Source organism: Sinocyclocheilus anshuiensis, unplaced genomic scaffold (assembly GCF_001515605.1).
Source record: "Sinocyclocheilus anshuiensis isolate Anshui unplaced genomic scaffold, SAMN03320099.WGS_v1.1 scaffold2012, whole genome shotgun sequence".
NCBI classification, from domain to species: Eukaryota; Metazoa; Chordata; class Actinopteri; order Cypriniformes; family Cyprinidae; genus Sinocyclocheilus; species Sinocyclocheilus anshuiensis.
In genome coordinates, this window is record NW_015555967.1 from 293,473 (window position 1) to 306,456 (window position 12,984).

The 12,984-nt window shown below is 37.6% G+C and overlaps 2 protein-coding genes and 1 pseudogene across 3 annotated transcripts in view; all 3 read left to right on the forward strand.

Annotated features, from left to right (window-relative positions):
* LOC107675995 (schwannomin-interacting protein 1-like) overlaps nucleotides 1-2,770 on the forward strand; it is a 4,347-nt gene extending 1,577 nt beyond the window's left edge. The window contains exons 2-8 of one of the 2 annotated variants that reach the window (XM_016470508.1): nucleotides 109-322; nucleotides 414-544; nucleotides 630-717; nucleotides 814-927; nucleotides 1,158-1,184; nucleotides 1,628-1,745; nucleotides 1,929-2,770. In XM_016470508.1, the coding sequence (XP_016325994.1) occupies nucleotides 125-322; nucleotides 414-544; nucleotides 630-717; nucleotides 814-927; nucleotides 1,158-1,184; nucleotides 1,628-1,745; nucleotides 1,929-2,029 (777 nt within the window). In that variant the 5' untranslated portion in view covers nucleotides 109-124 and the 3' untranslated portion in view covers nucleotides 2,030-2,770. The remainder of the gene's footprint in view (nucleotides 1-108; nucleotides 323-413; nucleotides 545-629; nucleotides 718-813; nucleotides 928-1,157; nucleotides 1,185-1,627; nucleotides 1,746-1,928) is intronic. The other variant, XM_016470510.1, reaches the window with a different exon arrangement.
* Nucleotides 2,771-5,033: 2,263 nt separating this feature from the next.
* Nucleotides 5,034-6,308, forward strand: LOC107676008 (P2Y purinoceptor 3-like; annotated as a pseudogene).
* A 1,308-nt stretch (nucleotides 6,309-7,616) lies between these two features.
* Nucleotides 7,617-12,367, forward strand: LOC107675994 (protein FAM122A-like). The gene is made up of 9 exons (XM_016470507.1): nucleotides 7,617-8,608; nucleotides 8,752-8,836; nucleotides 8,928-8,984; nucleotides 9,602-9,648; nucleotides 9,750-9,807; nucleotides 9,898-9,965; nucleotides 10,119-10,174; nucleotides 11,198-11,282; nucleotides 11,380-12,367. The coding sequence occupies exons 1-9, from the start codon at nucleotides 8,523-8,525 to the stop codon at nucleotides 11,495-11,497; spliced, it is 660 nt and encodes a 219-aa protein (XP_016325993.1). The 5' UTR covers nucleotides 7,617-8,522; the 3' UTR covers nucleotides 11,498-12,367.
* The last annotated feature ends 617 nt before the right edge of the window (nucleotides 12,368-12,984 follow it).

Consider the following 12,984-nt stretch of genomic DNA (forward strand, 5'->3'; position numbering starts at 1 on the left):
GAAAGGTTTTGAAAAATGATTCTAAGTCTTAGTCTTTATATATTTTATAATAAGTAACATTCATTGACTTTAAATGCATGTGCTTGTGGCCTGTCTATGCTGGACTAGCATCACTCTCCAACGGATGGAGGAGAATCCAGACAGCGACAGGCATTATGAGAGGACCACTGATGACCCCTCACCCTCTGGCCAGGGGACCAAACAGCAGAGTGAGGAATCCCCCCTGGGGGATCACGACCTACCCATCATGCAATGGGAAGATTTAAGTTTGCGAATTGCAGAGTTAGAAAGGCAGGAAGAGGAAAGAAGGAATAAAGCAGAGGTAAAATTTTATCAGGACTTTATATACATTCATTTATTAAAATATACATTTTAAATATTCAAAATACAGTAAAGACCTCCTTATGTTTCAGAGTCTGGGTTTATCAGAGCGAGACAGAATACTTGGATGCTGGACAGAGTCAAAACACCATTCACTTCACTGGGCGCCATGGGTGGATGAGAACGACTACAGTCCCTGCCGTGTCCCTGTCACAACGTCACGGTATTCTGCATGTGCAGGTTCATAATCTTTAACTACTTTGTTCTGATGTTCTGTTTTATGTGTGCTGCGTGTTTCCACCCTACAGGTTTAATAGTCCTAAAAATCTTCAGCTGTGTTTCATCAACAACAGTGAGAGTGAGGAGGAGGATGACGAAGGATTATTTAGCAAAGAGGTGGGTGCAGAGAGTGGTGATAGTAGTTTCCCTGAGTTGTATCTCAGGTCATGATTTATGAGGTTGCAAAAGGCATTACGTTTTTGTCATCCTCAGAGCTCGTGTGAGGCAGAGGTACGAGGAAATTGCTCTCGGGGGCTAAAACAGGAAGTAAAAGCAGCACTTAGGGCTCTCAGAGACGAGCTATGGGCCGAACAGAAGGAGAAAGAGGTGAGAGGTTTCAAAGGCATAGTTCACTCAGCAGTCTTGCATGGCTGTCTTTCTTCCATGGAACACAAAAGGAGAATGCGTTGGGTGGTTTATACATGCGATTACAAAAAAAAACGAGAAAAACAAAACAAAATGGAGCTTGTAATGGGGACTGAAGCTTTCAAGTTTCAAAATGGATTATAAAACACCATAAAAGTGTCATTCAAGATATCTACTTTTGTGTTCCACAGAATAAAGTTAGACAAGATCACATAAGGGTGAGTAAATGATAACAGAAAAGCGGACTTGTTTCCGGTATTTTTCCCTTTCATTTTCTCCACAGGGATTTCAAAAAATTCTTCAATAAAAAGTTCAACCAACTCTGGGATGATTCACAACATTACAAACTTTCATTTGAAGCATGAAATTACATAGCTATAATATGTAGAAAATTATCTTATGCTCATCAAGGCTGTATTCATTTGATCAAAATTACAGTAAAAACAGTAATATTGTGAAATATTATTACAATTTCAAAGGGGGTTTTACTTCTGGAATGTCACTGGTGTACTCTGTGCCTTTAATAAGGCAATGGAGTGTAAGATTTCAGCGTTATCTGAATGTAATCCCTTATGTGTTTTTGTGTGTGTGTGTGTGTGAGACTCTCGTGGTGGTCATTTCTCTGGTATTTATTTTTTGCATATTTTTGTTTTATTTTCAGCAAGCCACCCACAGTAACATGAGCATAAGGAGAAAGATCCTTAGCCTTAGTGATCTGCAGACATGCTCTTCACTGCAGCTGAAAGCGCTCAGGGCGTCACTGAATGAGGACATTCAAGGTATGTTTTTCCTCAGTGATACAATTTGCAGTCACTGAACTGCAGCAACCACATTTTCAATCAGTAATACAACTCACTAATGTCTTACAATTTTCATGCTTCTTTAAACTCTTTTCCCAAAATGTTTTTGCACTTTAAAATGACAGATTTTTACTCATGCACTAATTTGATTCGTGCTTTTAGATTTGAGCTCAGAACTGGTGAAACATCTCGTAGTACGGGACCATCTTCAGACTAAGCAAGATGCTTTGCTCCTGGATGTACAGGATATGACATCATTATGAACGATTTTTGTTTTGAACACTGCGTAACTGCAGTTTAACGTTGGCACTTTCTGAAAGCAGTAATTTACTGTTACTCATCATATGGACTAACAAAGGCCAGAATATCCTGTTTATTCTTGAAGAAATGTAGCCCTCTCAGAAACGTTTGTTAAAATGTGAGTCACATTGATTATAGTCACAAGTTTTATTGTGGGAAAAAAGTGCCTTATAACGAACCCTAATGGCTCTGATTCATATGTCACTCACGGTTTAATTTTGCTTTCGTAAATAGAGAATATATTAAGCTGCTGTCAAAGCCATATGTGCTATAACTGTGATGTATTAATCATCAGTTAGGCTACTTTGCATTGCATTGAAATACATTATATGTAATCGTCATGAAAATATAAACGTGTGCATTTTGCTGTCTTATGAATGTGCCTTACAACTTTCCTGTGTATCAAACTTATACATGAGGCTGAAGTATATCTCAGTGCTAAATATTCACAATAATTTAATAAATCATTTATTTTATATTTTATACACAGTCATTAGCCTTTTTTGTGGAACTGGAAAGGCAGTTATGGCATACATACTCTGCATTAAAAGATACTTAAGGTCCTTTTGTGTTTCCTCGGATTGCTAGACACCCTCTTGAAGGTGCCTCAAATATCCCAGAAAGGAATTATAGATTAAAGTCATAATTAATGTTGTGGTATTTCTTTTTAATTAAATAATAAATCAAATAAAATGCACATTGTATATTATGTGTATTGTATATATTATATATTATGCATTTGTATGAATGACACTTGTAGCAGAATAAATGTGTAATTTGCTGACTTTCTTCAACACAGTATTTCCCACAGTATTGATTTGAAGTGACTTTCATTATATTACAGGAATAGGTCACCCAAAAATTACAATTTACTGAAAATTTACTCACCCTCAGGCCATTAAAGATGTAGATGAGTTTGTTTCTTCATCTGAACACATTTGGAGAAATTTAGCAATACATCACTTGCTCACTAATGGATCCTCTGCAGTGAATGGGTGCCGTCAGAATGAGAGTCCAAACAGCTGATAAAAACACCACAATAATCCACACAAAATTGCTTCCGGCTAAAATACGAGTCCTCTAACCATAATATTGCTTTCTTCAATGAAAAAAATGGTCTCATCGGAAGAGAAAAATGCAGAGATCAAGCACTGTTTACAAATCAAAACTAGCTCTAAACAAATATGTTGATTCATTTTGATGTGAGAGGACAACGGAGGATGAACTTTTACATTGGGAGAAGTGTCATTATGGATTTTGGACTTGTATTTTGTTTCACTTCACAAAATGTTAATAATGGACTGGAGTAATATTGTGGATTATTGTGATGTTTTTATCGGCTGTTTTAATTCATTTAATTACATTCTGATGATCCAGAGGATCCATTTGTGAGCAAGGGCTGCAATGCTAAATTTCTCCAAATATGTTCTTACGAAGAAACAAACTCAACTACATCTTGGAGGGCCTGAGGGTGAGTACATTTTCAGTAAATCTTCATTTCTCTGTGAACTGTTCCATTCATGAAAATGCTAATTTATATACAGTATAATATGAGTTAATAAGAACACATATTTGGTCTGATGTTAATGAATGACTGAGTATTACTGGTGAGGGTTATGACTTAAGACAAAACTTGTTTAGCCCTGGTATGTTTTAAATTCCATGTTTTACATATAGTGAACCTGTGTGTTTCCGTAAGGTTGCTGTACATAAATGTACTCAACTGCATGCGGCTCAGCTGACTGACTGACCATTCATGCACAGTGAACAGCAAGGGAGTGAGAGAGGGCACAGAGACCAGAGAGAAAAGAAGAAGGCACACAGAATCACTGATTGAGAACTGATTAGTAAAACCTAGCAGATCTGGATACCAAACTGAGAAAGTAATTCGTAAACAGGGACTGTAGTTCAAGAAGTGCAGCAAAAAGTACCCGGCACTGAACTTTTCAACCTGACCTATTATCAAATGCGTGAAGAAATGAATGCATTTTGGCTGCTCATTGAAGTTACCTTTTTTCTTGACCTTTAAGCAGGTAAGATATTTCATTTAGATCTACTTTCAGTGGTCTACATTTATCAGAACAAACTTTGCTTTAATACTATAAAAAAGAAATTTGCTTTAAATGAATAAGGATGACCTATACAGTCTTTTCTGATCTCAATAATACTATCACACTTTTGCTAATTTACATTTTCTAACTTTTAATAAACAAATCATGGTGTTTATAATCGATAAACACAGTTTTGTGTTGAACTGCATGCATTTCTTGTCTGAATGAATGGGAATTAATTATTTACTGGAACATACCTGCAAAGACACATGATATTGTAATACCAAAATGGCCTCTGTAGTACACAAGCATATTCATTAAGAAACAAACTCAAGTATTTCATGAACCAAACATGGAGACATTGGCATTACTGCTCCATGTTATGTAGGTATACCATGCATATAGATGAATGCATCAGCCATGTCTAGCCATAAATTAGGCATCTTAATGTACACGCTTCGCAGTTTTTATTAAAACGGGGTCAGTTGGGTCAGGTGACGCGTTCTTAATTTATGTGAAGAAAAACTGCGAAGTGAAAGAACTCGTCCAATACATGGGACTCAAAAAATGGGGGATGGAAAGATGAATGAAGGGTTTACAGAATGGTTTGTTACTGATTGATGGGGTAATAGACCAGAAGAGGCCGATTCAGCAATATAGACAGATAAAGATGAAGGGCTGAGTCATTGGTCAACCTGCAGTTTGCTTGGAAATAAAATATAGGACAGACTGCCAGAAAGTTCAGATTTACAATGCAATCATGGTAAAAATATGTAACGTTCCTCTGTTTTCTCCATCTTGGAGCGATGTCCTCACAGGATATCCTGAAAGTTGAAGAATGTAGAGCTTCTAGATTGAATTGAAGAGGTCTCAAGAAGACAGTGATGTGGCTCTGAAGTTACAAGGACAGCTGATCATGAAGACCACGACTTCAATCTCCAACGTATCACTGCAGCCAGATGTTCATAACCACAGCGCACTGCACAGCTGCCGCATGGACGAGTCCTACAAGTATATCATCTCGCCTCTATGCTACTCCTTGACCTTCTTGCTCAGCCTCGTCCTGAACTCCACCGTCCTCCTGTGGTCCTACCAGTGCAGGAGCGGCCATCAGTGGAACACTTCGCTGATCTACATGGTCAACCTCCACGGATCTGATGTACAGCTTCTCGCTGCCGTTCCTCGTGGCCAGCTACGTGATGCGTGACCATTGGGTTTTTGGAGACTTCATGTGCAGGCTGGTGCGTTTTTTGTTTTACTTCAACCTGTACTGCAGCATCTTCTTCCTCACCTGTATATCCGTCCATCGCTACATGGGCATCTGCCATCCGATCAGAACCATGGCGTTGGAGAGCAAGCGGGCGGTTAGGGGCATTTGCGCAACTGTTTGGGTCATAGTGTTCATACTTACATGCCCAATCGTCCGGTTTGCCAAAATGGGATGTTTTGAGGAAAATCGGAGGTGGGATGAACAAAGGAACCAATTCTTGGTTGGAAAGTAGCGGAAATGCTGGAAAAGTCGAGGTGGAGGTATACAGGAACTGTTGGGATGACGCAATAGATAGTGAGTTTTCTGAATACGTGCCTTATGGAATCGTTCTACACCTTCTGGGCTTCTTCTTCCCTTTTATCGTCATTGCATGGTGTTACTCGCAGGTGGTGTGGACAATCTTTCAGACGCTTCACTCCCAGCCACAGGTGCAAGAGGAAGGGGGAATGTGCGGCGGGATCGAAGGGGTCAAAGACAGGACATCCGTGTCCATCTCCGGCTCTCAACACGGTGTACGTCTGTACGGTGCGTACCTCAACAGGCGGCGCAAGTCCATCAAAACCATCATCACCATCACCATCCTGTTCACGCTGTGCTTCCTGCCCTTCCACATCACACGCACACTCTTCCTCGTCCTCAAGGAAACGAAGGCCATTGAGTGCCAAACCATGCGGATGGTTTCCATTTGCTACAAAATCGCTGGCTTCCTGCAATTCCTGGCTCAATGCCCTCCTTTATTTCATAACAGGAGACAAAAGCTTAGCCTGCTGTGGACGGACCAACGCCGGTCATAACACCCACCTGCTCTGGCCTTTACAGATTCTTGGAGGACAGAAAGAGGCTGAGGATCAAGAGCAAGGCAATTCACATAAAGCAGAGGAAGCTCATGAAAGTGACTCGAAATCTTCAGGAATAACATAGATGAGGTCGAGAATGCACGATCTCTAAGGGACAGACCTACTTTAAATGCTATAGCTTTCATATTATTTATTATTCATTCATATTACTGAGCAATTTCACACAATCTTGAGTATTGCGGTATGTTTTATGCTAGTAGGTGACCGAGCAGTTATCCTCCCACCTCTTTTAAACATAATGTTTTTGTGTTTGGGATGGATATTTGCTGAGCAAAAAATTCAGAATCAGTAAATATTATTGAAATAATAATTCATGAAAGTTTAAAGCTGGCATTTCTTAAGCACAAAATAATTTATTAATTGCTAACTGACTAGAATGCTGTCAAGATCCTGAAACTTTGGAACTCCGCATACTTTTACAATTTCATAAAGATCCTGTAGTGAATAAAAACTAATTTTTAATATATCTCAAAAATTAAAGCTCAAACTAAAGCTTAAACTCAAAAACACACACACTTTCAGCTCATTGTAAATGATCATGCTTCATTTATGCTTGAATTGTAATTCCTAAGCATTTGCTAGTTCAGAAGCAACACCAGACATTTGTTTTTATGAAATATTGTTCACACTGGTAGAATAAACTTTATAAATAACTTAATTTTATTTTGTTTAAATTGATGTTTACCTTGTTAGACATGGTTTTAAAAGAAATACACACACACTTTCAGACTACCACTGAGGTCATGCTTGGATATGTAAGAGATTAAAATTCATAAGAAATGACCAATTCATAAACAGCTGTAGATATTTGTTTCATGAATGTTATGATAAAATTAACTTTTTAATTTTATTTTGTTAAATATGTTTACCTTAAATATGTACACACTTTCAGATACCATTGTGGTAAATGGTTAATCTTGAATATGTAATAGTGTAAAATATATACAAATTCACAATTAAAGCAAAATCCATATTTGTTATATGAATGTAATTTACATTGACAGAATTTATTTGGCAGCATTTTACAATGAGGTTTGATTTGTTAAAAGTAGTTAATGCATTAGGAATCATGAACGAAAAATTAACAATATTTTTACAGCATTTAACATCTAATACATTTACTTTGTTCAAATACAGTTTTGTAGTGTATTGCTGATGTGTGATGGTTTAGTATGACTGTCATGCATCCCAAGGTGACTCTTTTGAATTAATCCTCAATGAAAATAACCCTAATCTGTAATATTTAGCCTTTTTCTTTCATTAATCGTATTACGTGTTCTTTTAATCAGATTAATCTGAAAAGCAAACTCTATATATCTTGCAATAAGGCCAGAATAATTGGCAGAAGAATAAGCAGTAAATACTGTAGCTGTACGCCACATATTCACTTGTCTCGAGCACAGTGCTTTATCTCTGCGTGCAATTCTCTTGTTGACCAGAGCGAGGCGCTGTTGTACAAGGGGATGCACAATCTCTATTTGGTTGCGGGAAATATGTTTTATTTTCTAAATTAAGAAATGACCGAAAACTTTTAATGTATCCCGTGTTTCAGACTGTATCAGCAGACACTTTTAGATGAGGATGCTTTCGCCGACAGAGCCGACGATCATATGTTTGATCGGGATGGTGTTATGTCATTTCTCCGACTGCTTTACAAACTAGCAGGTAAACTTGAAAAAAAAAAAAACAAGAAAAACAAGCCGTGGCAGAAAGCTTCACCTTTATAACGACATTTGACCGAAAAGACCCGAAAGCGTATTTTCTTACCACTTTTATCCGTATTTATTCGCTTATGTTCTGTTTTTGCTTTTCGATGTTTTATTTGCTCTGTTTGGATAAATTGGATTGGATTAAAAAGCCAAAGGACCTTGTTGGTGGCTTTGCTTTGGAAATAGTGCCGACTATACATAACTTGTGGTCTGAATACGAAAAATCTCTTTAATGCTAAGAAATAACTGTATTTGCTTCCTGTTTACGCCGACGAAAGCAACCTGAGGAGTTCATACTAAGTTTGTGTGCGATCCGATAAACCAGCTGCAGCTCGAGCTCACAGCTGTTCAGTAAATTAGTGTATCAAGCTGACACTATTTCGTTTGGAAAATAAAACAAAATGCGATAGACACGGGAAAGCAGTTCATTCAGTTAAATTGGATCGGGTATTTTGGCGTGAGGCCTGCTGGTCGGGCTTTTGCCGGGTGAGATTTGGGGGTTAGGCCGCGTCAGGTCGCGTTCAGCCCGGCCGTGAGTAACGAGCAGTCCCGGCGCCAGAGGACGAGCTATGGAGAGGATGGAGGTGGACCAGTGCGCATGCGCAGGAGGAGCCCTCCGAAGGTCGAACAGCGCCCCCATGATCACGAACGTCAGGTGAGAGAACTGCACTCTCTTCTGAGTGACTGGAACGGAATACTACATTGTGAATTCATTTAAAACACACAATCAAGTAGATTAATAATTTAATACCAGAATATTTTTTTTAAACTCCCAACTGTTGATTGCTGGCACTGCAGCGACGGGACGACAGTATTCAGCTCTAATAGTTCGGCTCGGTATCGTCGGAGCAGCGTTTCTGTAAACCCGAGCTGTCCCTCCCGGGTGAGTGTTCAGGTGGTCTGTGAATATCAGTTTTGGGCATTTAGTTTTCCAAAAACTTCGAAGAACCTTCAGCAATTCGTTTGTGTTACAGACCCTTCCTCTGTCCCCATTCTCCCTGTCATGTGAGAGATCCGAACACAAGAGACAGGTGAGAACTAAAGAATCGATTCTGTGATGCTTTTAAACAGCAGCGAAGGAGTTCTCAAGCATACTTCAAAATTAGAAGAGATAGGGAATCCATTGTAGTTTTGGCAAGAGATTTATTAGTAGGCACAATTTATATTTGTGACCCTGGACCACAAAACCAGTCATGAGGGTCAATTTTTCGAAATTGAGATTTATACATAATCTGAACGCTGAATAAATAAAGCTTTCCATTGATTTATGGTTGGTTATGATAGGACAATATTTGGCTGAGGTACAACTATTTGAAAATCTGAATCTGAGGGTGCAAAAAAATCAAAATATTGAGAAAATCGCCTTTAAAGTTGTTCAAATGAAGTTCTTAGCAATGCAGATTACTAATCAAAAATTAAGTTTTGATATATTTACAGTAGGAAATTTACAAAATATCTTTATGGAGCACGATCTTTACTTAATGTCCTAATGATTTTTAGCATAAAAGAAAAATCAATAATTTTGACCCATACAATGTATTTTTGGCTATTGCTACAAATATACCCCAGCGACTTAAGGGTCACATTTGTATTTCAGAAACATTAATTCAGTCAAGTGATGTTTTATTGTACAATGTTTGTCTTCCAGATTGAGAATATGGAGCTCACTTTGAGAGGGAGTTTACAGAGACTAAGGTAACCAGATACAAAATTGTGCATAAATGAAAGGTTTATGTTATCAAAATATTAACTTATTTTAACTTAATTTCTGGGGTGTTTTTTCACTTTCATCTAAGTGCCTCGCCTGCTGTTCCCTTCCCTCCTGTGAGTCATTGGCATGACCATCTGTCTCCAGTGAGTATTTCTCTCTGTTCGAGTTCCAGGTCATCAGTTTCAATCCATTTTCGTTCTTGTTATTCACCTCACTCTGTACGTCCCATGCAGGGATTCCATTCCCAGGACAGCGGTGTCACACCTAATTCCTCACCCAGTCCAATTCGAAGGTTTCGAGGGTATGTTCATGAATAAAACTACAGTATTAGAATGTATATCCTTCAAATGTCAATAGCAGCAGGAATTTGGTCTAATATTTATTTGTTTCAAAATACAAGAGATACAAATATCTTTTTCTGAACAAAACTTTTGATGTGGTTTTGACTGAACAGAGGATCTGTGAGCTCTGGAGTGAGATGGCCATCAGTTGCACCTTTGAAAAGGAAAGGTAATGATACTCTGGTTCTTTCTTCTAAATGCATTTGCAAAAGAATATTAGAAAATTATCAGAAAGGATAGGAATCCTAATGAATACAATGAAAGAATTGTTATTATTAGCACTTTTTAATATTTTATTGGTAGTATCTTTTTTTGTATGTAGTAAAACTACACTACCATTCAAACATTTGGGGCTGGTAAGATTTTTAAACGGCATTGGGGAAAAAACATGCTAATCAAGGCTGTATTTATTTGATCAAAAATACAGTAAAACAGTAACATTATGAAATATAACACTTTAAAATAAAATGTAATTGATTCATGTGATGGCAAAGCTGAATTAACTAGTCTTCAGTGTCGCATGGTCCCCCAGAAACCATTCGAATATGATAAAATTAATTGTAATTTGGTGCAGAAGAAACATTTGTTATTATTATCAATGTTAAAAACTAATGTTTTTGTGGAAACTGTGACAAATGTTTTTCTCAGGAATTTTTCATGAATAGGAAGCTGGAAAGAACAGCAATTATTTAAAATAGAAATCTTTTGTAAAAATGTAGAAGTATTTACTGTCATTTTTGATCAATTTAATGCATTCTTGCTGAATAAAAGTATATTATTTATAATAAATCTTACCTCAAACTTTTGACTGGTAGTGTATGTAATTCTAATGATATTTAGTTTACTATATATATTTTTCTATATTATTATTATTTTTAATTTTAGGCATTTTAAGTACTATTTATGCTATTAACATTTCATAAGTACATAGTAACAGTTCTTGGTTAATTTGAAGTAACACAAAATACTCAAGTTCAAAACTTAAGAGTCATCAGCAACTTAGTGAGTCATTTTGACCGATTTATTCAAAAGAATCAACTAGTTTGTGAATCGAGCTACACTGTTGACGCTGTTTGTTTGTTGCACGCAGCATCATTCAGTTCCAGTATTAAAATTCTCATCTTTTAATCAGTTTTTCCAGTGACTTTGTTGTCATGTTACTTTGTCTTTTTTCCCCATCTTCTCCACTCAGGTGGAGTGGAATCGGACGGTCCGCCCAAAAAGCTCTTTGTTGCTGGAGTCACAGACCCTGCTCACATAACCAGTTACACAGTCAGGTGAGTCTTATAATGATGCTTAAATAATAAACTGAACAGAATCTCATGCTGCATTAGGATCTAGTTCAGCACTTAATAAATCTCTTCATACATGCAGTGTTTCCCAGTCAGTGGACTCTTCCTCTGGGACTGCTCCTGTCGGTTCAAACACCCAGGCCACCCCCCTGTCCCTCTCCCCTCCGCCCCCCTTCACCTCTCACCACCCCAGCATCTAAACCCCAGTATTCATCACATCATCACCTTGTAGAGCTTTGGACTCAAGGTGTTGTAAAATGAAGACCAAACTTCGACCTAAACTCGGTTCTGTCCCGTTTTGTTTTCCTGCTTTTAATTTGGTGCTTTGAATAGAGGATTTCAGCTCAATCCCTTCTGAAGGAAATTTGGCCTAGTTGTGACTTTGATTTCAAAGGAAATCCAGATGCAATAGAAGAAGACAAAATCTTCTGGATGTATCTGACATGACAACATGCAGGCTATCATGTAATTTGTGAATAATTATGGATCTTCTGTGCCTACGGAATAGTGTGTTATTTATATGAAATAGTATCTGCAATAACACATTGCAATGAAAGTGTTCAGGTAATTGAAACCTGGCGAATATTGACACAAAGACCCTTTCCTCAGTGTACAGACTCAAGAGAAAGACCAGTTTTGCTCTTTGTTTTCCTCAACTCTTGTATTTTGGCACATCTTCAGCTTCCATTAGCAGGGTCCAATGGTCTGGTAAAACGTCCTGAATGCATAGAAAAAGGACTAAGGATAGAGAGTATTAAAATCAGTTGGCCATAGATGTCAACTTTTTGTATAAATGTGTATAAATATGTGAATAATCAAATATTATTTTGGTAGGTATTAATCCTATGTTCTTCTCTTGCTTTTATCCGAGGGTTCTGATATCTGTAAATATGTTTATTTTTCCATATGGCTTTTAGCTTGGACTGAACTTTTTGAGTTTGAAAAAATATTCCTTAAATCATTGGAAATACCAGCGAATTCAGGCAACTCCCACATTTTGATTCGCTTATCGCTTACTTGAAGAAATAGTTCACCCAAAAATGTTAATTTGCTGTCAATTTATCTACCCTCAGGCCATCCAAGATGTAGATGAGTTTGTTTCTTCATCAGAATAGATTTGGAGAAATTTAGCATTACATCACTTGCTCACCAGTGAATCCTCTGCAGTGAATGGGTGCCGTCAGAATGAGAGACCAAACAACTGATTAAAAACTTCACAATAATTCAGAAGTGATGGTATAAAGTTAAAATGCCTTAAATGACGGATTTGCTTCTTATAAACAAGCAGCTTTTTGCTTCAAAAGATGTTTATTGATGGACTGGAGTCGTGTGGATTACTTGTGCATTATTGTGATGATGTTTGGACTCTCATTCTGACGGCACCCATTCACTGCAGAGGATCCATTGGTGAACAAGTGATGTAATGCTAAATTTCTCCAAATCTGTTCTGATGAAGAAACAAACTCATCTACATCTTGGATGGCCCGAGATTGAGTAAAATATTTATTTTTGGGTGAACTATTCCTTTAAAACAAGTACTGTAAAGACTAGATGTCTCACTTCGCATCTACAATCCAATGTTGGAGTATACGCAAAGCACTTTCAGTGAAAAGTCCATATCAATAACTGACCTAGAGCCTTAGAATGTATCCCATCTGAGGCAAGATGCTTTTCAGTACTGCCGCAG

Coding starts and splice junctions, on each gene's coding strand:
- LOC107675994 (XM_016470507.1), top strand. CDS start 8,523: ATGGAGAGGATGGAGGTGGACCAGTGCGCATGCGCAGGAGGAGCCCTC. Junction 8,609..8,751: donor CCCATGATCACGAACGTCAG/GTGAGAGAACTG, acceptor CTGGCACTGCAG/CGACGGGACGACAGTATTCA. Junction 9,649..9,749: donor GGGAGTTTACAGAGACTAAG/GTAACCAGATAC, acceptor CTTTCATCTAAG/TGCCTCGCCTGCTGTTCCCT.